General features: G+C 44.9%; 1 protein-coding gene across 1 annotated transcript in view; it reads right to left on the reverse strand.

The window, feature by feature from the left end:
* LOC126413220 (acetylcholine receptor subunit alpha-L1) overlaps nucleotides 1-27187 on the reverse strand; it is a 587533-nt gene that overhangs the window by 157923 nt on the left and 402423 nt on the right. The window contains exon 4 of the mRNA XM_050083117.1: nucleotides 25218-25327. Coding sequence (XP_049939074.1) covers nucleotides 25218-25327 — 110 coding nt within the window. The remainder of the gene's footprint in view (nucleotides 1-25217; nucleotides 25328-27187) is intronic.

A 27187-nucleotide genomic window follows, 5' to 3' on the forward strand; every position in this document is an offset into this window, starting at 1 on the left:
TCTTGCAAGCTAGAGCACTCCATGCTAAAATGTGTTTTCTGGGTTCTTTGAGGTATTACTTGGGTCCATAAATAATGTCGCATATTTTGGTAATTTTTGTGCTACAGTACTGTTCACCGTTCTACCCGGGATTTCAAGACAAACAGAAACCACCAAGAGTATTTGGAACTTCTTGTGGCATAGCAGAGATTCTCTAATTTTTATTTCATTTGCATGGGTCTTATGTGGTAAATACATATCTGAAAAAAAGTTTAAGTCTAGCAAAGACTGTTACAACAGATTTATTAGTTTCATTCACATTCTCAAAATTTTAAGCATGTCCGTAGCTCTAATTCCATCAATGAAGTGTATCAAACATGGTTCTATATTTCACTGTTTTAACACAGTTTGTGTTAAATACTACACGGATACAGTAAATCATTTACCGCAGGTGGATAAACTTGTTTTCCGGAGAATTTTAGAAAGAAGTGTACATCTACATTTACATTTATACTCCGCAAGCCACCCAACGGTGTGTGGCGGAGGGCACTTTACGTGCCACTGTCATTACCACCCTTTCCTGTTCCAGTCGCGTATGGTTCGCGGGAAGAACGACTGCCGGAAAGCCTCCGTGCGCGCTCGAATCTCTCTAATTTTACATTCGTGATCTCCTCGGGAGGCATAAGAAGGGGGAAGCAATATATTCGATACATCCAGAAACGCACCCTCTCGAAACCTGGACAGCAAGCTACAACGCGATGCAGAGCGCCTCTCTTGCAGAGTCTGAGTTTGCTAAACAACTCCGTAACGCTATCACGCTTACCAAATAAGTCGTCATTTTACCTTTTATCTGGAAGTTACTTGACTTGTGTTTCGCGTTCTATGCTGTAGGGGTGACTAAAGATGTGTAGGCTAAGTCCTAAGATAGTCTTAAGGAACGTAACTGTTTACAATAGGACCGGCGGTTATTTCTGAAACAGCCGGTTTTCGGTTATATTACGTTTTTTCATGCCAGTTTAACCTGACTATTAAAACCGTTCAGAATAACCGGTTGTGTAAAATAACAATTTTTTTTATTTTCCTGTAATAAACGCAAAAATCCAATAAAGACTGAAAAATTTTGGCTCACTCGGTATCAAGATACATAGAATAAAGATATTAAATTAAATAGGCTTATATAAATCTCAGTCCGCCCACCATTCGCTTCTTCTCTCGAAAAGTGATAAATGACTGAATACTACAAAAAGTCAGGAATATTCTACTATTGAGTCTAATTTTTTGAAAAGCTCCTCAAAAGTCGTATTGTAATCAGAGGTCATACCTCTATTTGGGAATTACGAATAGTCAGTGCTACAGCGGGAAAACTGAAGATGAGGAAGTTTTTTCACGTTAGTTTGTCGGTTTTCAAGGACTACAAGAGGAAAAAGAAGTATATGAAGACACTACAACAAATCTGATGCTTTCTATTTTTCTGTGTATTACGTACGAACGAATCGTTAAGTTTTTAATTTATTAACGTTACCATAATTTCTTTCTACTTTCATTATTTCATAAAAATGGCAGATTAATCTTTGAAATCAAATGAAGCACAGTACTACTTTGCTATGTCACTTCACAAAAATATTTCGAAACTAGGTGTGGTGCCATTCTGCAATAGAACGGATCTACGGCGACGTCAGCGAGAAACTACCGTACGGAACAAGTGGGGCAGGTGTTGCACGCTGCACGTACACGCGTGCCTGGAGAGGCGACACACGGCAACAGGGACATTATTGTCTCGGCAATGTTATACCAATTCTTATGTCACGTGTTTTGTTTCTGTTGCTGACGCCGGCTGGGGTGGCCAAGCGGTTCTAGGCGCTACAGTCTCGAACCGCGCGACAGCTGCGGTCACAGGTTCGAATCCTCCCTCGGGCATGGATGTTTGTGATGTCCTTAGGTTAGTTAGGTTTAAGTAGTTCTAAGTTCTAGGGGACTGATGACCTCAGAACTTAAGTCCCATAGTGCTCAGAGCCATTTGAACCATTTGTTGCTGTCGGCATTCTCATGAAAATAGCACCGAACACTTCTCCCACTTCCTATAATAACGCAATATTTCAGACCAATCCAAATTTCGCGATCAAAAATTACTCCTTTTTTGAAAAAGATTTATGTGCAAACGAAAAATTACAGACCAATATCCCTAACTTCTGTTTCTACAAAATCCTTGAACGTATGCTTAGTTCCAATACAACAAACTTTGTTGAGACTGAGAAGCGTATTAGCACGAATCAGCACGGTTTTAGATAGAATTGCTCGTGGGAAACTCAGCTAGCCCTTTTCTCACATGATATACTGAGAACTATGGAAGAAGGGCAACTGACAGGTTCCATATTTCTAGATTTCCGGAAAGTATTTGACACGGTGTTCCATTGCACGCAGTGAACTAGGGTACTAGCATATGGAATAATTTCAGATATGTGAATGGCTCGAAGACTTCTTAAATAATAGAATCCAGTATGTTGTCCTCGACGGCGAGTGTTCATCAGAGACGAGGGTATCGTCAGGAGTGCTCCAAGGAAGTGTAATAGGAACTCTGTTGTTCTGTATATACACTCATTCTCATAAATTAAGGATAATGCTGAAACATCGTGAAACAACGCTCTGGTGGGAGGTTTGCGGGTTTGAATCACCTCGGTGTGTTTGACCTGCGGTCGTCGCTCGGTGGCGCTGGCAGCAGTCCACATACATAGAGGTGATTTGGTGCGTGTCAGTGTACGGTGCAGCGAGTAAGTGTGCAAACATTTTCAGACGTGCTAATGGTAACTGTCTGTGTGTTGAAAATGGCTCGAAGAACAGATATTGATGACGTTATGAGTGGTAGAATACTAGAGCGACTAGAGGCTGGTAAGACACAGCAGCCGGCCGGGGTGGCCGAGCGGTTCTAGGCGCTACAGTCTGGAACCGCGCGACCGCTACGGTCGCAGGTTCGAATCCTGCCTCTGGAATAGATGTGTGTGATGTCCTTAGGTTAGTTAGATTGAGTAGTTCTAAGTTATAGGGGACTGATGACCTCAAATGTTAAGTCCCATAGTGCTAACAGCAATTTGAACCAAAACACGGCAGGTCGTAGCACGGGCTCTCCGTGTGCCACAAAGTGTGACCTCAAGGTTATGGCAACGAATCCAGCAGACAGGAAACGTGTCCAGGCGCTACAGTACGGGACGTCCACAGTGTACAACACCACAAGAAGACCGATATCTCACCATCAGTGCTCGCAGACGGCCACGGAGTACTGCAGATAGCCTTTCTCAGGGCCTTACCACAGCCACTGGAACAGTTGTATCCAGACACACAGTCTACAGATGATTGAGCAGACATGGTGTATTCGCCCGGAGACCTGCAAGGTGCATTCCACCGACCCCGGGTCACAGGAGAGCCCGTAAAGCCTGGTGTCAAGAACACAGTACATGGTCATTGGAACAGTGGTCCCAGGTTATGTTCGCTGAAGAGTCCAGGTATAGTATGAACAGTGATTCTCGCCGGGTTTTCATCTGGCGTAATCCAGGAACCAGATACCAACCCCTTAACGCCCTTGAAAGGGACCTGTATGGAGGTCGTGGTTTGATGGTGTCAGGTGGGATTATGAATGGTGCATGTACACCCCTGCATGTCTTCGACAGAGGAACTGTAACAGGTCAGGTGTATCGGGACGTCATTTTATGTCCGCCTTTTCAGGGGTGCAGTGGGTCCCACCTTCCTCCTGATGAATGGTAACGCACGGCCTCACCGAGCTGCCATTGTGGACAAGTACCTTGAAACAGAAGATATCAGAGGAATGGAGTGGCCTGCCTGTTCTCCAGACCTAAACCTCATCGAGCACGTCTGGGATGCTCTCGATCGACGTATCGCTGCACATCTTCAAACTCCAAGGACACTAACACCGATAGGCACTGGTGTAAGAATGGGAGGCTGTACCCCAGCAGCTGCTCGACCACCTGATTATGCCAACCCGTTGTTCGTCCTTTGTACGTGTGCATGGTGGTCAAATCCCATATCGGGGTACATGCGCAGGAAACAGTGACGTTTTGTAGATGTGTTTCGGGACAGTTTCCTCATCACCAATACCGTGGACTTACAGATCTGTGTCGTTTGTGCTCTCTATGTGCCTATACTATTAGCGCCAGTTTTTTGTAGTACCACGTAGTGTGGAACCACATTCTGCAATTATACTTAATTTATGAGCCTGATTGTACATAAATGATTTGGTTGACAGGGTGGGCAGTAATCTGCGGTTCTTTGCTGATGATGCCGTGGTGTACGGTAAGGTGTCGAAGTTGAGCACTGTAGGAAGATACAAGACGACTTAGACAAAATTTCCAGTTGGTGTGATGAATTGCAGCTAGCCCTAAATGTGGAAAAATGTAAGTTAATGTGGATGAGTAGGAAGATGAAGCGTGTAATGGTCGGATAGAGTACTACTACTGTCCTTCATGACACAGTCAGGTCGTTTAAGTACCTGAGCATAAAGTTCCAAAGCGATATGAGATGGAACGAGCAAGTGAGAACTGTGTTAGGGAAGAGAAATCGTCGACTTCGATTTATTGGGAGAATTTTACGAAAGAGAGGTTCTTGCATGAAGGAGGGTGTATATGGGACGCTTATGCGATCTATTCTTGAGTACTGCTCGAGTGTTTGGGATCCGTACCAGGTCGGATTGAAGGAATACATCGAAGCAGTGCAGAGGAGGGCTGCTAGACTTGTTACTGGTTGATTCATACAACACTTAAGCGTTACGTAGGTGCTTCGGGAACTCAAATGGAAATACCTGGAGGGAAGGCGACATTCTTTTCGAGAAACAAAACTGAGAAAATTTCGAGAACCGGCATATGAAGCTGATTGCCAAACAACTGTACTGCCGCTTTTCCCTTCGCTGTATTTGCGAGTGGAACAGGAAAGGAAAGGACAAGTAGTCGTACAGGTTACCCTGCGCCGCGCACCGTATTGTGGCTTGCGGAGTATCTAAGCAGATGTAGAAAAATTTCAGCACTGTTGCTATGGCTAATAGATGTTTCGTTTTCTTACTCGCTTATTAGTAAAAAATAAGACACCTACTATAACCAAGACCAAACAAATAGCGAAAAATACCCATTACTCCTAGCTAAAGTAACGGTATCGTTTCTAACGGGTCGGTCTTTCTCAACTCTAGTCTGCGATGTATATTGACCTAATGATTAGAAGCGCCATGGGGCTGTTTATGGACGGTGATTTTGCTGTAGAAAGGTAGCAGCGACGGGAGAGTATAGTGTAAAGTAGGAAGACCTAGAACATTTTGATTACTCGGAGATGACTGTCAGCTGAGCATGAACAGGGTAGGAGAAGAAGTCCACTATTGTTCATTTTGCTTTCAACGTTAAATCATTGAAAACAGTACCAACAGTAAAACACCTACTACTAATCGTTCGGTGCTGTGTTAGGTGGAGTGCTCCCAAAATATGAAAAGAAAACGCCAGGTAGAGATACATAGGATGAAAAGGAAATTTAATTCATCCATAAGAGAAGTTGATTGCAAAAGAACTTGTAAGACCGATTATTCTATGTTGCTCATGACATTAGAACCGTTATCAGGTTATAGTAATAGAAACGACAAACAAGATCCAGTGAAAAGTGGTGCGTTTCATGACGGCGTCGTTAACTATGCCAAAAATCGTTATGGAAATGCTTTCATAAACTCGAGTGGCAGACGCTATAACACAGGCTTTAAGCTTGATGGAGAAGTTTAGTGGTAAACGACTAAAACTCAGAGAGCTCTCAGGTGAACCGAGCAACATAAATCTTCCTCCAAATTAGGCCTGTCCAAACGACCGCGACGAGAGTATCTCCAGAGAAATTAGAACTCTTACTGAAGTTTAACGAGAGCTGTTGTTTCCGAGTGCCATTCGTGACGAGTTAACATGTAGATGGAGATGAAAAATGAGTTTCAGTGAATACAGCCGATATGTTTCGTTGCTCTAGAGAAAACTTCCCGGAATACAGTGTTAGATATTTTAAAGTTGCTGGGAAAAGAATGCACAGACTTCTAAACTTTTGTTCACTATTGTTGCTACTACAAATACCGTCGTCTACATTTTCACGAAACCTGGCATCAGCAAATATTGCCGTAAAATTGTGATGGCGATGACAACAACGGAGGAAAACCGAAACGTAGTGAGACATTCGCATAGCACTAATGCTATAAAAATGTCCTTACGCATGATTTATTTAGCGGTTATCTTCAACCCTATAGGTAGAGTCTGATAATGAAACTCTGACACCTATTCAATGCATGCATTACACAAATCTTCTGATGAAAGTAAGAGTCTTAGTGCCATATAAGAAAAATATACTTCTGACAAGATTTGAACAGATACAACACGTCTACAGCCCAGTGGCAAGGACTCATAGATACATAAAATATTCAAGTAGAAGTATGAGGGTTATTCGGAAAGTAAGGAATGGAAAATACAGTGAAAATCTGATGAAGCTTTGCACAGATGCGTTGGGCACTGCTTCTAGTACGCCCGTCGATCGCATCATGTTGCTCTATTCAGTTCTGAGCTCACAGTGAGAAGGTAAAGATGGCTAGAAATTAGCGTCTCCTGCCAAGTGTGAGGGCCTGGCGAAAGACTTCGCCTGAAGCTATGCAATCCACATAACTGTCATGCGGTTTGTTCTGCACGACAATTATCGGCCGCTCTCTGCAGGGGCAATGAAGATGCTCCTGCAGCGTTTTCCATGGAGAGTGTCTGATCACCCACAATACAGCCCGTGATTGGCTACCCCTAGGTTCATCTGTGCTCAAATGAACCGCTGGCTATGAAGACAATATTTTGACAGAGACAACGAGCTGCAGTGCAGAGTAGAAAATTGTCGAAAAGTACTGGCGGCTGTCTTCTGTAAAGAGAGAATTGAAAAGTTGGTACAACGCTACGACAGCTGTCTAAGTCTGAGCGGAGACTGTGTAGTGAAGTAGCTGGAAGGTGTAGCTAACCGTTGCAAATAAAACAGTTTTGATTTTCACTGTGGTTTCCATTTCGCGACCTATCGTTTCTAACTCTGCGAATACCCCTCGTATCTTTGTGCTATCTGTTTGAACGTCCACATTGTAGAATGATAATTTTTATATTTATAAGTATCTGTTGCTCCTCTTAGCATTTATTTTAAAACGTTTGCGACTGTGTAGCTGAAGTGCGGAACGTTATTGAAGGTGATAGGTAATGTGAGTATTGTGCTGCATATTTATTCACATTTTTGAAACACTAGCCAATTTCAGCAGAAGAATGGCACTAAGGAACGTACGAAACGGTTCAGTGATGTCATCTCAAGTTCATAAATGTACTGCAACCACTGGAAAATAAACTGTTTTTGATGAAACTGTATGAAGGACTATGTATATTTATTGACTGACAGCTGTTTTTATGAGATATTGAAGCATTCACTATTCCCTTTTGCCTTAGCTATGTAAAGTAGGAAGTCCGAATTTTAAGGCTAACTTTTCCTATGGGTGCTCTGCATTAGAGGGTGGAGCTTACCCTGTCCATACTGTTCCTCTCTATGCAAAAGTGTATTAACGCTCACATCTACGCAACCTCTAATACGACTTCCAGAAAGGATCTCTAAGAACACTTTCACGAACTCCATTTTAAATGTAGATCTGCTAAACGTATATTCTTTCAATCTGTTGCGCTGAGTCCTCACTTAGGTAATAGATCAGTTTTCCCAGTTTCTGAAGTGTCATGACTTCACCGACCGTGCCCGAGGGTGAAGATGCTCGTAAAACATTTCGAATAACAGTACTCTGAAAAACTTAATGTTTACAGTCGGTGCATCACTAAGTATAGCTGAATTACTATCAACTGAAGTAGCTCCATTTGCTACTGGTTTACTACTTTTCAATACTACGAGGTCAGAAAGTAATGGTTTATGTTTAGCTCGACTGCCTTCAAAACGTTTTCATAACACTAACTAGTGTTTGATATGATCTCTTTCATTACATATTAAACATGATGATAGTGACCCAAGAAGCTTGAGAGTCCCCAGTACTCACTGCGGCCTGGACCTGTTTCTTAATTTTCAATTTTTTAGGCTTTGTTCCATTTGCGATGAGGAAATATAAATCCACCTAGAGCTCGTTCAGAACTGTGTGAACATTTTCTCAATTCTGCAGTCGGAATTTTATTGCTTCGCTTGGAACTTCTATGGCATTATTGATCAAACGCAGGTTTGTCCTTGGCGAATTACAGTTTCTCCTTATACTTTCAACGTAACGTTTGCACTGTTTGTTGTGGACTGGCAAGACAGCCAATCCACTATGACAGGAAGCCGAAAGGCACGCGCTTAAGCTCACGCAGGCTGGCGTGAGGTCTGGAACAGGTCAGGGATATGAGACTAGCAAAAATAGTACGTATCTTTTGGAATACTTAACTTTAATCCATAATTGATGAACATCGCTCTTGACGGTACATGTTTTACAGCATCAATAGTAACTGGTAATGGCGCCTTGCTAGGTCGTAGCAAATGACGTAGCTGAAGGCTATGCTAACTATCGTCTCGGCAAATGAGAGCGTATTTTGTCGGTGAACCATCGCTAGCAAAGTCGGCTGTACAACTAGGGCGAGTGCTAGGAAGTCTCTCTAGACCTGCCGTGTGGCGGCGCTCGGTCTGCAATCACTGATAGTGGCGACACGCGGGTCCGACGTATACTAACGTACCGCGGCCGATTTAAAGGCTACCACCTAGCAAGTGTGGTGTCTGGCGGTGACACCACACTGTTGTTTATACTTTTTTACACTTTAAGAAAGTGTATAACTGACGGAGGTTCGAGTCCTCCCTCGGGCAATGGTGTGTGTGTTTGTCTTTAGGATAATTTAGGTTAAGTAGTGTGTAAGCTTAGGGACTGGTGACCTTAGCAGTTAAGTCCTATAAGATTTCACACACATTTGAACATTTGAATGTGTATAAACTACGTCCCTATTCCGCATAACACGCTCTGTAAGAGACGCTACATGAGACGGCACAAACACAACTGGGGATCGATCCTGTGACCTTCCAGATTCCAGGCACGCTGTTTACCACTAGACCAACAGGACTGATCGGTGATATATATTGGGTCTGGTAGTAGTATTTTTCTTAGAAATAGAAGCCACATTTGTAGTTTCTGAGCTCGTGGTCACGCGGCAGCATTCTCGCTTCCCGCGCCCGGGTTCCCGGGTTCGATTCCCGGCGGGGTCAGCGATTCTCTCTGCCTCGTGATGACTGGGTGTTGTGTGATGTCCTTAGGTTAGTTAGGTTTAAGTAGTTCTAAGTTCTAGGGGACTGATAACCATAGATGTTAAGTCCCATAGTGCTCAGAGCCATTTCTTTTTTTTTTTTTTTTTTTTTTTTTAGTAGTTGCTGAGCTGTTTACTCTTATGTATGGCTGTGAGGTACGAAGAGGGCTACCTGAAGTTTGTTGTCTATAATCAAGTGAAATTTTGCTTCATAGAGAAAACTTCTCTATCTGGCTTTTGTTTAGTTGAGTGGTGTTTACTGTTTTAGAGGCATGTACAAGAGGATGTTCTGTGCCACCCACATTTTTTTTAATGAAACTACATCGATATTGTGTGTGAAGGCATGTATGGCAAGGACCAGTTATCTGCTAGGGTCAAATGCGGATAGGCAAGCGTCATGCCGAAGACGTGATATAAACAATCAACAGCAAACAGTAGCCTGTGAAATTTGTCAACTTTTTGCCTCAGGAAGGTGAGACGTTTGGGTATATCTGATGCCTGGGGGATAAATTTCCCTTAATGTTTAACTTTGGCTAAAAAGAATTACAGTTATTTAAGATCGGTTGGGGGGGGGGGGGGGGGGGCGGAATATGATGATGGATCTGTTGCTGGTATTTGTTGGGCGCAAGCCATGAATACTAAGGATTTGAACCAGATAATCAATCTCTGGCTTGAAGAAATCACATTAATGCAATATGGAGCGAAATCCATATTATTGCAAAGTTTGAAAAGAAGGGGAAGGTTGCTGAGAAGTCTTCCCCTCGATTCACAAGCATCGAGAATGTCATCCAGGTTAGTGCAGCTGGGAATATGACTGATAGAATGTTCTAGTAACGCTGAAAGATTGCAGGGGCAGCAGTCGTGCTGAAAAGGAGGCGAATGTAGCGATACAGGCTGAAGGGAAAATTAACACCATGAACTGCTAACTGTAGACATGACTCTGCTAAATAAGAGTTAGAAAAGTATTACTTTATACACAGGTTAATCTGGACGAGGAATGGCTTAAGTCTCCACGACTGATCATGTACAGTTGGTTTAAAATCTGCACAAACGCGAATTCTCCCTTCAGGCTTTTGGAGAAACACTTGCGAATCAGCCCACAGACTTGTAGTGACTGGAGACAGTATGCCTAACGCTTTGAGGCGGTAGGCGATCCTTTCGGCGCTGAACGTTTCGCGAAGTGCAACAGCTATTACAATGGAGCGAAAGGAAGGTCGAAGGTCGTTAGATCCATTTCAGGGTGCACCACACAATTAGTGACGCAATTATGACCGGTATTGAAGAGAGATAATAACACTTCACACACACCGGATTGTCGAAAGAAACCACAGGGTCTTAAATTAAATTTCCACTGGGACACTTAACTCTCTAATTTATCTACGATAACGCTGGAAGCTGAAGAAGTGAATTAATATCTGTGCTGCAGCCGGGACTCGAACCCTACGTGTATCTGCCTAGTAAGCAAGAAGACCCGGGCTCGAGTCCCGGCCGTAGCACAAATATTTATTCACTTCTTCAGCCTCCAACGTTATCGTAGAAGCCATAGGGGAAATCATATTTACTGAAACGTCATTCATTTCCGGAAAGAGATAATATTCAAATTGGAACTTTTCAAACAAGGTGGAAAACAGAAGAAATTCTCCAAAAGCGGGCCATTTCAGTATCGGATGAGAAAGGATTGCCCCAGCAGCGGATATATATATATGCGCGTGCCCCGCCTTTCTCAGTCATGCTGATTTCACTGACCTAATAGGTGGAACACTGTACACAGTGTATATTTCATGACTGTACTTCCTCCCTCATCGTCCTCTTTCATTCGTATGGTCTACATCTCTTCGAATTTCTTTTCCCTCGATGACATTTAGCATTCCAATATCTTCTGATATCAGTGATCAAGTTCACGCGGTATGTGTAGTCACATGTCCTGTAAGTGTTTAATAAAGTGTTAATTTGACGATGAAGTTTTGAGAGCATTGCAGTAAAAACTTTTCCTTAATGAAAATAGGCTCTGTTAGCTGCTATTTATCTCGCAATTTTGTAAGAGGTGTCAGTTCATTTGATGACTGTCGATCTAAGTTCTTTAAACTGCTCAACTCTGTCGGAAGCACTATCACCCAATGTTACTGATGTGGGAAGTTCTCCGAAAGTGCTTCCCCAGCCGTCACATAATTTCTTTGCTGTTGGTTAATCTGTAGTACCATGTTCCTTCTGGCCTGCTCAAATGTCATGAAAGTCGCTACGAATTCCTTCCGGATTCTTGCAACTTGCATAGTCGAGTATTTGCACTGATTTATAAAGGTTATTCCCTAGCTCAGCTGCTCTGCGTCACTGATGACGCTGGCCAAGGAAACGTTAGAATGGGGGCACACCAGTACCCCTCGTTGCGTTACACCATCTCGCATATCTGGTGGGTTAGAAAACATGCCTCCAGTTCTTGTAATAATCTGTAACTGGTTCGTTGGCATTTTCAAGAGCCTTAAAAGGATTGCAGTAATTCCTAGTACAGTAACAGCACGGTAAACTTTCTCCTATGCCATCATATGCTGATTTGTAGTAAAGAAAGTGGCGAGGCGTGTGTCCCAAATTAAACAGTCTTTTCTCAAATTTGCTTTACGGTGAACATTTAATCTATTGTAGATTCCCCTGGAGAAATCGACGTTTGTGTGACCCAATCTCTCTCTCTGAACAACTGTCAGGAGACGTTCAAACCCTATGTTGGGAAATACTTTATATCCCAAATTCAGCAGCTTATATATATATATATATATATATATATATATATATATATATATATATATATATATATATAGTGATATGTATTGATATTAGATGGAAATATGGAGGATATTAGAGGGAAATACAGGGTGTCAAGAGGAAAGGGTCAACTGATAACCAGGTGGATAGATGAGAGTCGTGGAGGACCCGAGAAAATAGCCTGTAGGTTATAGAAAGGGCGTTCATCCGAGATAACTGGGAGAAACAGTTGAAAAGGAGAATGTTCACGGATAAAACAGAAAGAGAGGAATAAAATCAGCTTGGAAGCAATATACATCAAATGTGTCAAGACCAAAAGAAATTTAAAAACTGTCTGAAGGAACGACGGTTAACGTCATGCGAGATGCGAGAATACCTCCTAGTGCTCGCAAAACCAGTCCTGGACGATGCGAGATGTGTGAACAGGGGTTCTGTCATCCTGGGACACAGAATCAGCTGTAGGGGAAGAAACATTGTACAATGGAAAGTGCCTGATCACGCAAAATGGCCACAGAGTCATTGGTTGTACTACCACCTTCAAGTTGCTCCGTAGTCAGCGTTATTTGGCTTCGACACAGCCTTCTCCTGTTACGGAAACTCCAGCTCGCTCTGCAGTTCCCTACTTATGGAGGCCCATTTATGTTGCTTTGGAGCTGAAAGGGCTCGAGAGTGCGACACTCGATTCTGCAGTGACTTTTTCAGCAGTAGTGATTTAGCGGATGATTTCGGCATATAAAATTCGAGCTCTAACAGACTGACAAAGTTCGACTTCACTTAGGTCCGACACAACGCACTCAGGATTATACAGAACACTGTTCTGATCGGCACTGACTTTTGCAGTGCCCTGAAGGCATTTCGTAAGTGCCGTTCTTGGTCAAACAAAATAGCTAGGCCTATTTCCAATTCCTGTACTATCGTTTGACCGTTTCACAGACTCCTATATGGAGGACATAGAAAGGAACATTACTGGCTTTCATAACAACTGAAATAGTTGAAAACAAAGAAGTCAGCCGGCCGTTGCGGCCGAGCGGTTCTAGGCGCTACAGTGTGGAACCGCGCGACTTCTACGGTCGCAGGTTCGAATCTTGCCTCGGGCATGGATGTGTGTGCTGTCCTTAGGTTAGTTAGGTTCAAGTAGTTCTAAGTTCTAGTGGCCTGATGACCTCAGAAGTTAAGTCCCACAGTGCTCCGAGCCATTTGAACAAAGAAGTCACCAGCTTTGTTCAAATGGCTCGGAGCACTGTCACCAGGTCCAGACGGAATCCCTCTTCGGATTTACTATGTGTACTCTACGGCATTTGTCCCTTATTTAGTTTACATACACTCCTGGAAATGGAAAAAAGAACACATTGACACCGGTGTGTCAGACCCACCATACTTGCTCCGGACACTGCGAGAGGGCTGTACAAGCAATGATCACACGCACGGCACAGCGGACACACCAGGAACCGCGGTGTTGGCCGTCGAATGGCGCTAGCTGCGCAGCATTTGTGCACCGCCGCCGTCAGTGTCAGCCAGTTTGCCGTGGCATACGGATCTCCATCGCAGTCTTTAACACTGGTAGCATGCCGCGACAGCGTGGACGTGAACCGTATGTGCAGTTTACGGACTTTGAGCGAGGGCGTATAGTGGGCATGCGGGAGGCCGGGTGGACGTACCGCCGAATTGCTCAACACGTGGGGCGTGAGGTCTCCACAGTACATCGATGTTGTCGCCAGTGGTCGGCGGAAGGTGCACGTGCCCGTCGACCTGGGACCGGACCGCAGCGACGCACGGATGCACGCCAAGACCGTAGGATCCTACGCAGTGCCGTAGGGGACCGCACCGCCACTTCCCAGCAAATTAGGGACACTGTTGCTCTTGGGGTATCGGCGAGGACCATTCGCAACCGTCTCCATGAAGCTGGGCTACGGTCCCGCACACCGTTAGGCCGTCTTCCGCTCACGCCCCAACATCGTGCAGCCCGCCTCCAGTGGTGTCGCGACAGGCGTGAATGGAGGGACGAATGGAGACGTGTCGTCTTCAGCGATGAGAGTCGCTTCTGCCTTGGTGCCAATGATGGTCGTATGCGTGTTTGGCGCCGTGCAGGTGAGCCCCACAATCAGGACTGCATACGACCGAGGCACACAGGGCCAACACCCGGCATCATGGTGTGGGGAGCGATCTCCTACACTGGCCGTACACCACTGGTGATCGTCGAGGGGACACTGAATAGTGCACAGTACATCCAAACCGTCATCGAACCCATCGTTCTACCATTCCTAGACTGGCAAGGGAACTTGCTGTTCCAACAGGACAATGCACGTCCGCATGTATCCCGTGCCACCCAACGTGCTCTAGAAGGTGTAAGTCAACTACCCTGGCCAGCAAGATCTCCGGATCTGTCCCCCATTGAGCATGTTTGGGACTGGATGAAGCGTCGTCTCACGCGGTCCGCACGTCCAGCACGAACGCTGGTCCAACTGAGGCGCCAGGTGTAAATGGCATGGCAAGCCGTTCCACAGGACTACATCCAGCATCTCTACGATCGTCTCCATGGGAGAATAGCAGCCTGCAATGCTGCAAAATGTGGATATACACTGTACTAGTGCCGACATTGTGCATGCTCTGTTGCCTGTGTCTATGTGCCTGTGGTTCTGTCAGTGTGATCATGTGATGTATCGGACCCCAGGAATGTGTCAATAAAGTTTCCCCTTCCTGGGACAATGAATTCACGGTGTTCTTATTTCAATTTCCAGGAGTGTATATGGCGAATGCCTCGCCCAGCGATAGGGAAAAAAGCGCAGATGACTCCTTTATTTAAGTAAGATACAACAATGCACCCGCAAAAGTACAGATGTCTATCCTTAACAATCGTATCCGCAGAATTCTTCAATGTTTGAATTTAATAAATTTCCCTGAGACAGAAAAGCTTCTGCCCCGAAATCAGCGCGGATTTGGAAATCAACGCAAGTGCGAAACGCTGCTTACCCTTTCCTCCACTATATCCTGCGAACCATGGATGATGGGTCACAGGCAGATTCCATATTCCTACATTTTCGGAAAACTTTTGACAGGACGCCTTAATGTATGTCCGAGTGTACAGAATAGATTTCCAGATATGTGAGTGACATGAAGACGTGCTAAGTAATAAAACACAGTACATTGCCTTCAACGACAAGTGTTCATCAGAGGCAATGGTACCAAGAGCAGTGTTCCAAAATAGTGTTATGTGACTAATACACATAAATGATCTGATGGACTGGGTGAGCAGCAGTCTGCGGGTGTTTGCTGTAGTATACGGTAAAGTAACGTCGTCCAGTGACCGTGGAAAAAGATGACTTAGATTGAACGATTTGGCGTGATGTTCTAAATGTAGAAAACGGTAAGTTATGGATTGAATGGGGGGTAGGGGTAGGGGGGGTGGGTGGGGGGGAGGGGGAAGCGAGTTACCTTAGGTTTATGAAGACTGGGAGAAACAATCTCGTGATGTTACAACAGAGTTATTAGTGGTTTGCTGCTTGACAAAGTCCCGTCCATTAAATATCGAAGAGTAACGTTGCAGAGTGATACGAAATGGAACGAGCATGCTAGGACATTGGGAGGAAGACGAATGGTGTCTTCGGTTTATTGGGAGCATTTTAGGAACGTGTGAGGGCTGCATAAACTATGCGGAACCCCTCAGCAGGCACACTTGGCAGGGGATTCTCACGTCGTCACTGTGGGCTCAGAAACGAAAACTGCGACGTGAGGCGATTGACGAGCGTACTAGAGACACTGTGGAACACATCTGTGCAAAGCTTCATCATATTTTCACTGCGGGCTTAGTTCCGCGATCGATCAGAGGTAAAAAAAAAAACAAAAATGAGAAAGTGATCACTTTGGCTTTCGGAAAAAAAAAATCATCAGTGACTGATAATCGAAGGAAGATTTAAGAAAAATCACTTCATTGATTTTGTCGGTGTAGAGAAGGCGCTGGAGAGTCTAAAATGGTGCAAGATGTTCAAAATTTCTTACAAAAATAGCTGTACACTATATGTAAGAATGCTTATTATATAGTACGTGCAAGTTATTCAGTTGCTTTTGCAGCTGTTGTAGTAGCCATGTTAGCAGGGAAAATTGATGGCTTAAATGTCAGCCTCCTCTACGTCCTCAAACACGTTTCAGTAGCTTTGTGACGTCGTCACTCAGTGCTCTTTATTCAGTTCTGTAACATGTAAACATGTTTAAAGTGACAGTGGCTGGCTCTGAACACTCTGGGACTTAACTTCTGTGGTCATCAGTCCCCTAGAACTTAGAACTACTTAAACCTAACTAACCTAAGGACATCACACACATCCATGCCCGAGGCAGTATTCGAACCTGCGACCGTAGCAGTCCCGCGGTTCCGGACTGCGCGCCTAGAACCACTAGACCACCGCGGCCGGCAAAGTGATAGTCATTCTAACGCAAATTATGCATAAAACAATGTTTCTCTGTCGTTATGGTCAACTACATTTTTCTACATGACTGTGTTATATATGATCCTCTACACATTATTCGACACAGATAGCTCGTCATCTGCAACTATATAATGTTACTGTGAGTTTGGTTGGCGAATTAACAAATGACTTTCTCCCTAAACGTTATTTTGTTGTCCAAAAATACGGAGTGACTGTATTTTGCGATTACTTACAGTTCGGTTTCGAAAATTCGTTTCCACCTTGTTGAGACGCACACACAAACACAACATGTATTTTGTGAAACTTCACTCGTAAAATAACACTTTTCCTCTTTATAAACCACAGTGCTGTGTGTCCGGTTCCTGTAGATGGTCACTTGTCCTCGCATCAGCTGGGCGCAAAATATGTATTTTGTTTACTTTATCCCTCCCACTCTGCCTGTGTGTGTGGTTCAGTTGTTCATGTCGTCTTTTCTATACAGCTCCGTTAATGTGTCACACAGTTTGTCACTTCACAGTGTAGTGTAGTCGCTTACAATCTGTTTTCCTTCAGCTAATGTCTTCTTCCATAGTAATTTTATGTCACAGCCTGTGGTTGAAGTTTAGTATTTTAAAATCTGTTTCTATTCTAGTTGCGTGATGGTTGTGGGCTTTTTACCGGCCAGCATATGTGTTAGGGGAGCTATTCCATTTTAGAACTCTGAGGTGTTCTGAATATGTTGCTTTAACATTCCTATGTGTATGCCCCATGTATACCGACTGACAAGACTAGGTTTGACAGAGACGTTGCTTACTGCTGTGGCATTTCTCAGCCTTACTTGCTGTTACAAAAGTCGACTGCTGCTGTCGAACTTTTAGAAACTCTGGGTGCGTGTTTGATTTCATTGAATGTGAATTGATTTCGAGACATATGCTTCTCAACTGTGGCAGGTATCATAGTCACCACTTTTGTAAATGCTTGTTTGGTTTCCTGCGACCAACACGCACAGCGTTTATCAATACGCAGTGTGACAGCCACAGCACAATTCACAGTTCATAGGAAACCTGAAGGAACTTGGTCGGTGTGAGCGAGGAAACTTGACAGTGGATGAATGATAGCAGAAAATCAGCGAGTCTTTGCTAAGTCCTGATCGGTACAGCAACTGCAAGTGTTTAGAGCAATCCAAAGTCCAGACCAGTAGCAGCATGCAGGATCCAACAGTGTGTCTCGGAAATGATGTGTTCAGACTCCAGTCGGCGAACGATCTTACGGTGATGTACCTGGTCTCTGCTAATGAAGGTGTTGTGGCCCCTAGGTTAGGTAGCGGGACCAGCCGATTCGCTGAGTGCCCTTCCTGTCCTTTGCGATTTGCTTTGATCATCTGATGATTTTGTAAGACGGTAAACTACAGTATCATTAGAAAACTATGATGGCTGCTCACATTGTCTCCTAAAACGTTTATGTAGGTCAGGAACAGCAAAGGGCCTACAACACTTCATTGGGGAACGCCAGATGCTATTTCTGTTTTACTCGATGACTTTCTGTCAATTACTACGAACTGTGACCTACCTGACAGGAAATCACAACATCACTCGCAAAACCTGAGACGATACTCCATAGGCACGCAATATGATTAGAAGTTGCTTGTGAAGAACGGTATCAACAGCCTTTTGGACATAAAAATGTGGAATTAATTTGATATTCCCTGTCCATAGCACTCATTACTTCGTGGAAATAAATAACTAGTTGCGTTTCTCAGTAACGATATTTTCTGGATGTATGTTGGCTTTTTGTCAATAAATCGTTCACTTTGAGGTAACTAATAACGTTCAATGCAGTATATGTTTCAAAATCCTACTGCAGGTCGACGTTAAGGATATAGATCTCTAAATCAGTGCAATACTCCTACTTTCTTCTTCGGTGTTGGTGTGACCTGTGCAACTTTCCCATCTTTAGGTTCGGATCTATCTACGAGCGAGTGGTTGTATATGACTGCTAATTATGGGGCTATTGTATCAAATGGTTCAAATGGCTCTAAGCACTATGGGACTTAACATCTGAGGTCATCAGTCTCCTAGACTTAGAACTACTTAAACCTAGCTAACCTACGGACATCACACACATCCATGCCCGAGGCAGAATTCGAACCTGCGACCGTAGCAGCAGCTCGGTTCCGGACTGAAGCGCCTAGAACCGCTCGGCCACAGCGGCCGGCGTTATTGTATCACCATACTCTGAAAGGAACTTGACTAGTATACAATCTGGACCGGAAGCTTTGCCTTTGTTAAGTGATTTAAATTGTTTCGCTACACCGACGGCACCTAGTTCTAAGTTACTCATGTTGGCTGATTCGAGTTCAGGAATATTTGCTCCATCTTCTTTGATGGAGGAATTTCGGTAAACTGTGTTTAATAACTCTGCTTTAGTGTCACTGTCAGCTGTAACATCACCATTGTTATCGAACAGTGAGGATGTCTCCTAGCTGGTATACTTTATATATGACAAGAATCTTTCTGTATTATTGTGCCAGTTTACGAGACAGTCTTTCGTTGTAAAATCTATTAATAGCATCTAGCACTAAAGTTCGCGATAAGTTTGGAGCGTCTGTAAGACTTGGGGGTCTTGCGTTTTTTGAAATTTGGCATGCTTTTTTCATTGCTCCTGCAACAGTGTTCCGAGTTCTTTTGTATACCATGTGGAATCAGCACCATATCTTATTAGTTTAGTTGGTATGTATCTCTTAACTGGCGACGATACTATTTCTTTGAATTCAAACCATCTGGTCTACACTCACATAATCGCGTTGGAAGGAGTGGAGACTGTCTCTTAGGAAGGCGTCAAGAGATTTTTTATGTGCTTATTTAAACAGAAGTATTTTGCGTTTATTTTTGGAGTATTCTGATGTCACGGTATCTATTCTCTGTACAACAGCCTCGGGGTTGCTAATCCCTGTATCCATCATGATGCTCCCTATTTGCTCGGAATATTTGTTGCAAAGAGATGAAGTACGTTTTCGCAACCATTTACCCTTTAGAGTGAGCTCCTGAACTAATTGTTCAAAGTAATTTTCTAAGAAAACAATCAAAACGATTTCGGACGACTGGCATTAATCACATTTTTTAACCAACATACCGAGGGTAGATTGAAGTCACCGTCAACTGTCATTGTATGATTGGGGGTACCTATTTGAAACGGGACTCAAGTGTTCTTTGAACTGCTCAACAATTGTATCATCTGTGTCGAGGGTCGCTAGGATGAACCAGCAATTAATTTACTATGGTTTTCAATCTATACCCACAAGAACTATCTACTTCAGTTTCACTACAAGGTCAACTACTTCTGACAGCAACGAAAACTCCACCACCAACTGTATTTAATCTATCCTTCCAGAATAAGGTTTGGTCCTGTGTAAAAATTTCGGCTGAACTTCTTTCCAGCTTTAGCCAATTTTCCATATCTTTAACGATTTGAGCTTCAGTGCTTTCTATCAGTGCTTGGAGCTCTGGTACTTTTCCAAAACATATGTGGCAATCTACGACTACAATACCAATTGTTTCTAAGTCTGTGTTTCTCCTGCACCCTCTTAGACTGAAGCCCTATCTATAGTTTGTAGTGACCTTCTAATAACCGCCCAGTTTCCTCCACACGGCTCCTGCTACTCATGTAGCTGCTTCGTGTAGACCCCTGTCTGTCAAGCAGCACCTGGTAACCTATCACTCTATGGAGCAAATATAGGAATCTGCAGCTGACGTAGTCTAGAAACGTCTGAGCCTCTGATTCAGACCCTCCACTCGGATCTGCACCAAAGGACCACAAGCGGTTCTATCAACAATGCTGCATATGGTGAGCTCAGCCTTCGTCTCGCAAGCAAGACTGGCAGACTTCGCTAATTAATCCAGTTGCCCAAAACCAGAGAGAATCTCTTCTGATCCAAAGCCACGCATCGTCAGTGCGGACATGAGCCCCCACCTGCCGATGGCCGCGCCATGTGCTCTACGTAGCATCTGGTAACGACTTCCGGTCTGCACACAAAGTGCACACTGGATTCCTTCTCCTCGTCGGCAGCTACATCACGAAAGAGAACCATTACGTTCATATTGCTGGAGCTCCGAACTACCTTTAATGCCCAGACCTTATGGGCCGAGAGGACTCCTCTGGAACAGGGGCTGCATCTGGCTCATGGATTCTGATAGCCACGAACTTTGCCCCAAACCTGTTCGTCAGACGAACTCTGGGTAGGCAGGGGGAAGGGGGAGGGGGGCAGGGGGAGCCTCCGATCGGCCTCACAGAAAGTCTTTCCCTGCCTTGGAGAGGCCTTTCATGCGACCGCAGTTGATGGATCACCTTCATTGTGGGAAGTACCTGCCGTGGTAACGTCCGGTCCCCCACATGACGCCAATTGGTAACAGCCCCAAATTGCGTAACCAAAGCCTACACTGCCTGGACCTGTGTGGTAAGTGTCACCAACTCAGCTCGAATCTGAATACAGCGCTCACACTCTATTTCCGTACCAAAGTAAGGAGAACAGTGCACTACACGGTTATAAGAATGGATGACTGTGCCTAGTAATCACACGGACACGCAAGGAATTAAAGAACTAAACTAGTATCCACACAAATAACTGAAAATGAATCGCCCTGTTTGAAGCTCGTGAATATAGGTCGTAATCGAACGGTGTAGTCACCGTTATCTGTAACAGGAACACAATGTGTTGTCTCAATGTTGGTCTAACCGACGCTTAAGTTGCATGAAACATTTTTCTCACCCAGTATAAAGGGGTACTGGTTGCTGTATTCTTCAGATAACACAAGTATTATCGAAAGGTACACCACTCTCTCGGGACATTGGAACCAGCTGATGGAAACACAAGGTGTCCATACTTAAAAATAAAGTTTCAAAACGCTGTAGAAACAGAACTACTGCTCAGAATGACACCAAATTTGAACGCGGGGGGAAACGCCATGGAAGGAAAAAACAGTAGTCATTTTAGCAGTTGATGGCACCTGTAACAGTCTTAACGTAAACGGAGTCAGCTACAAATGACAGATGAATCGCAATACGACGGCTATGGTTTGAGCTGCACATTACACCATTCTACTGTTCAATGTGAATGAGTTCACAAGTTCGGCAGTCAGCACTAGTGACGCTGTTAGTTTGGTAAGCCCATCCACCACGATAATATCGTACCACATCGGATGGGAAGAATACTTTTGTAACTGTCCTGAGGCCAAAACTCGCATAAAAAGCAAAATGACATCATTTTTAATCGTCCTGTCGTCTACTGCATGAAAAGCAAAGTGATATAGGCTTCCAACCGTCGTAAAAATGACGCAGGACCTGTTCAGTACGCTGTCCATCGGTTTCAGCTACCAGCTGAAATAGAAAAACAGCATATTCCACAATAGATCGGAGTGTCTCGTGTGTCATGTTCAGAATGGTTTGCGTAATGCGAGCGTTCAATACAGCTATGTTCGTAACTGGAGCATTGAACACATCTTTATGTGGTGTCACCGCCAGACACCACACTTGATAGGTAGTATACGTCGGACCCTAGTGTCGCCACGGTCAGTGATTGCAGACCGAGCACCGCCACACGGCAGGTCTAGAGAGACATCCTAGCACTCGCCCCAGTTGTACAGCCGACTTTGCTAGCGATGGTTCACTGACAAATTACGCTCTCATTTGCCGAGACGATAGTTAGCATAGCCTTCAGCTACGTCATTTGCTACGACCTAGTAAGGCGCCATTATCAATTGCTATTTATCTTGTGATGCATGTACCGTCAGACCGATGTTCACCAATTATGGATTAAAGTTAAGTATTCCAGCAGCTACGTACTTTTCTTGCTAGTATAATTACTTTACCTGTTCCAGACCTCACGCCATCCTGCGTGAGCTTAACGTGTGCCCTTCGGCCTCCCGTCCTTGTGGATTGCCTGTCTTGCCAGTCCACAACACTTTCAGATAATCCACAGCCTGAAATCACACGCTTTAAGATCAGACGATGTGGACGGCCAGACTGTAGGGCCATGATGGCCGATAATTCTAGCATTTCAGAAATGCCTATGCAGCAGCAGCTTCACTCGCTGTGCAATGTTCGGAGGAGCGCCATCTGGCACACGTCGACATCAGTGAACTGCTGGAATGACGTTGGTGCGAAAACACTCTCATAGCGGTCACAGTAATGGTAGAGGCAATAGGTGAGTCCCTCAATAAAATACGGCCCTATGATATAGAATTCCGTTAATCTGTACCACTCAGTCACCTTCACAAAATGATGTGCTACCGGCTGATGTGCGTGCGGATTATCCGTTATCCATATTCTGCAGTCCTGCGCATTGTCACGTTATTTTGGATGCAAACGAGTTTCGTCTGCTCACAGAACGTTCCGTCACCATTCCCTGTCCACTTCCACGAGAGCAAGAAATTCCAGAGCGAAGGTTTGTATTGCTGGTCGTTCAGCAGGAAACATCTCCTGAACATGGGTGATTTTGTACGTATAGCAGTGCAGAATGTTCCGGAGGATTTTATGCACCGTGCTCCCGGACAAGTCCAACGTTCGGACAATTCCGCGTGCTCAGCATGTCTGCACACCACCGCCCAACCCCTTCTGCAGGCAGATGTGTGGCCACATCTTCGGCAGACGTTGGGTCAGCAAACCGAAGAGCCAAAGAAACTGTTATGCCTGCCTAACATCGTGTAGGGCAACCGCGAGCACGCTGAAGTGCCGCAACACGACGTGGCATGGGCTCAACTAATGTCTGGAGTAGTGCTGGAGGGAAATGTCACCGTGAATGCTGCAGGGCTGTCCACAGATCCGAAAGAATACTACAAGGTGGTGATCTCTTCTAAACAGCACATTGCAAGGCAACCCAGATATGCTCAATAGTGTTCATGTCTGGTGAGTTAGGAGGCCAGCGGAGGTGTTTAAAAGCAGAAGAGTGTTCCTGGAGCCACTCTGTAGCAGTGCTGGACGTGTGGGATGTCGCGTTGTCTTGTTGGAATTGCCCAAGTCCGTCGGAATGCACAAGGGCATAAATGGATGTAGGTGACCAGAGAAAGTTCTTACGTACGTGTCACCTATCAGAGTCGTATCTAGAAGTATCAGGGGCCTCATATCTCTCCAATTGCACACTCACCACACCATTATAGAGACTCAACCACTTTGAACAGTCGTCTGCTGACATGCAGGGTCAATGGGTTCATGAAATTGTCTCCATACCTGGACGCGTCCATCTGCTCGATACAATCTGAAACGAGACTCATCTGATCGGGCAACATATTTCCACGCATCAACAGTCCTATGTCAGCGTTGACGGGCCCAGGCGACGCGTAAAGCTTTGTGTCGCGCAATCATCAACAGCACATGAGTGGGCTTTTGGCTCAGAATGCCCATATCGATGATGTTTCATTGAATGGTTCGCATGCTGACACTTGCTGATGGCCCAGCGTTGAAATATGCAGCAATTTGTGGAAGGGTTGCACTTCTGTCACTTTGAACGATTCTCTTCAGTCGTCGTTGGTCCCGTTCTTGTAAGATCTTTTTCCGGCCGCAGCTATGTCGGCAATTTGATGTTTGACCAGATTCCTGATATTCACGGTACACTCGTGAAATGGTCGCACGGGAAAATCCCCACTTCATCGCTGATTCGGAGAGTCTATGTCCCATCGCTCGCGTGCCGAGCATAACACGTTCAAACTCACTTAAATCTTGACAATCTCGCATTGTAGCAACTTTTGTATCCCGCCTGGAAGGCGGCGCGTGGGTCTGCTCCTGTAAACTGAAGGGTAGGCCGAATGTAGGAAATGAGTAGGAGCAGGAAAAGGTGAAATGCTTCGGTATCGCGTACGGGTTATAGCTCTTTTACTTAACTTTGCGTACAGACGAGCACGTAGGTGCGAAGCCGTTCATCAATCAACTCTAACAGCGGCTAGAAGTTGCAAAGGCAAAACCTGTAGTGGCTCGCCCACTATGAAATAGAAACAATGTTGCTTGGTCGTCTACTCGGAATCAAATGGGCTGAATCTGCAGTGGCGCTCGTAGAGCTGCACAGCGCCGTCTAGAGGGCGCTGTCGTCGGTGTCTGTCGTAGTGCCAACCTAAGAACTTGCACCTATGTCGTGGCATGATAGCTATTGATAGCACAGCAACAGTAACCGATCTAATAGCTGCGCCAGACACTTGTTGTCTTACTTAGTGGTTTCCGACCGCAGCGCCGTATTCTACTTGTTTACATATCTCTATAATTGAATACGCATGCCTACACCAGTTTCTTTGGGGCTTCAGTGTACATTCCTTCCACTGCCACACTACACTTCGAAGGAACCTGTCTTTTCGAATTTTTTAATAATTTTCTCCGGACCTTAAGCAGACGTTGGACCAAAACATTATTTCTTATACTTGTCAGGAAATTCTGCAAGGCTATTTGCGCAGTCACCTTTCTCGTAAGACAGCTCCATCAGCAGCGCGCCATCCTTCATGGAGACAGCCATGCTGGACGTCACGGTTCTAAACAGGCGAACAGCAGTGAGCCGCAAGTCTGTAGGTGTGCGTATTCTGACGTTTACATCCGTCAGCCACTCGTCAAATTTTTGTTACATGACGTTTCTCCCTGCGGTAGTGACAGGGTGTTCAGATTTGACGTAATTTTTAGCAGTAATTCTCTTTTAGTAGCGTTATGAAACTGGAACTTTAGTTCTGGACACACTATAGGAGGAAACAGTGCTAAGCTGTCAGCTCAGTGAGCAGGGCGGATCGCTGGCAGGGAGGCAGGCGCGAGCAGATCACTGAGCACTTACTTGTTGTACAGGACGATGTCGGGCAGCCAGATGTGCTCCGATGGAACGTACAGCTCCGTCACGCCACCGTACTCCGCCGGATCCCACCGGAACTTGTGGTCCTGCCATTCCTGCAAAGAGGAATCACGTACATTACAACGAGCAGGCGGTCTTCACAGCAACCACAACTAAGGAAATACTTTTACTGTCGAGGTGTAGTGAAAGACAGAAAGGCTACATTCTGAAGGACAATACGAATGTGTCATGTTGTTGCGAATGGCAGAAAATAGAGGTAAAAATCAAGTATCATGTAGGCTTGGAAATTCTTGCTACCAGCGCGTGTTATGTCATTTCTGGAAATCCAGAATCTACTCTGTAGGAATCAACATGGATTCCGGAAACAGCGATCGTGTGAGACCCAACTTGCTTCATTTGTTCATGAGACCCAGAAAATATTAGATACAGGCTCCCAGGTAGATGCCGTTTTCTTTGACTTCCGGAAGGCGTTTGATACAGTTCCGCACTGTCGCTGATAAACAAAGTAAGAGCCGACGGCATATCACACGAGCAGTGTGGCTGGATTGAAGAGTTTTTAACAAACAGAACACAGCATGTTGTTCTCAATGGAGAGACGTCTACAGACGTTAAAGTAACCTCTGGCGTGCCACAGGGGAGTGTTATGGGATCATTGCTTTTCACAATACATATAAATTGTCTAGTAGACAGTGTCGGATGTTCCATGCGGCTTTTCGCGGATGATGTTGTAGTATACAGAGAAGCTGCAGCATTAGAAAATTGCAGCGAAATGCAGGAAGATCTGTAGAGGATTGGCACTTGGTGCAGGGAGTGGCAGCTGACCCTTAACATAGACAAATGTAATTTATTGCGAATACATAGAAAGAAGGCCGGCCAAAGTGGCCGAGCGGTTCTAGGCGCTACAGTCTGGAACTGCGCGACCGCTACGGTCGCAGGTTCGAATCCTGTCTCGGGCATGGATGTGTGTGATGTCCTTAGGTTAGTTAGGTTTAAGTAGTTCTAAGTTCTAGGGGACTGATGACCTCAGATGTTAAGTCCCATAGTGCTCAGAGCAATTTGAACCATAGAAAGAAGGATCCTTTAATGTGTGATTATATGATAGCGGAACAAACACTGGTAGCAGGTACTTCTGTAAAACATCTGGGAGTATGCGTACGGAACGATTTCAAGTGGAATGATCATATAAAATTAACTGTTGGTGAGGCGGGTGCCAGGTTGAGATTCATTGGGAGAGTCCTTAGAAAATGTAGTCCATCAACAAAGGAGGTGGCTTACAAAACACTCGTTCGACCTATTTTTGAGTATTGCTCATCAGTGTGGGATCCGTACCAGGTAGGGATGACAGAGGAGATAGAGAAGATCCAAAGAAGAGCGGCGCGTCTCATCACAGGGTTATTTGGTAAACGTGATAGCGTTACGGAGATGTTTAGCAAACTCAAGTGGCAGACTCTGCAACAGAGGCGCTGTGCATCGCGGTGTAGCTTGCTCTCCAGGTTTCGAGAGGGTGCGTTCCTGGATGAGGTATCGAATATATTGCTTCCCCCTTCTTATAGCTCCCGAGGAGATCACGAATGTAAAATTAGAGAGATTCGAGCGCGCACTGAGGCTTTCCGGCAGTCGTTCTTCCCGCGAACCATACGCGACTGGGACAGGAAAGGATGGTAATGGCAGTGGCACGTAAAGTGCCCTCCGCCACACACCGTTGGGTGGCTTGCGGAGTATAAATGTAGATGTAGATGACCGGACGTAGCTGATGTGTAATGTTGACTCTTCCAACAAGAGCGGACTATGCCGCATCACGAGGCTCGAAAGCCGTCGCAAGACGCAACCCTGCAACCCTTGGACAGCGGCATACGGCCTGCTACCGCGTGACACACAGCAATGCTCAAGAGTACTGGAAACTTCTAGAACAAGTCGTGCTGGGTGCATTACCGCTATAAAAAGGCTAGTTGCCA

The sequence above is a fragment of the Schistocerca serialis genome, chromosome 7 (genome assembly GCF_023864345.2).
Source record: "Schistocerca serialis cubense isolate TAMUIC-IGC-003099 chromosome 7, iqSchSeri2.2, whole genome shotgun sequence".
NCBI lineage: Eukaryota > Metazoa > Arthropoda > Insecta > Orthoptera > Acrididae > Schistocerca > Schistocerca serialis.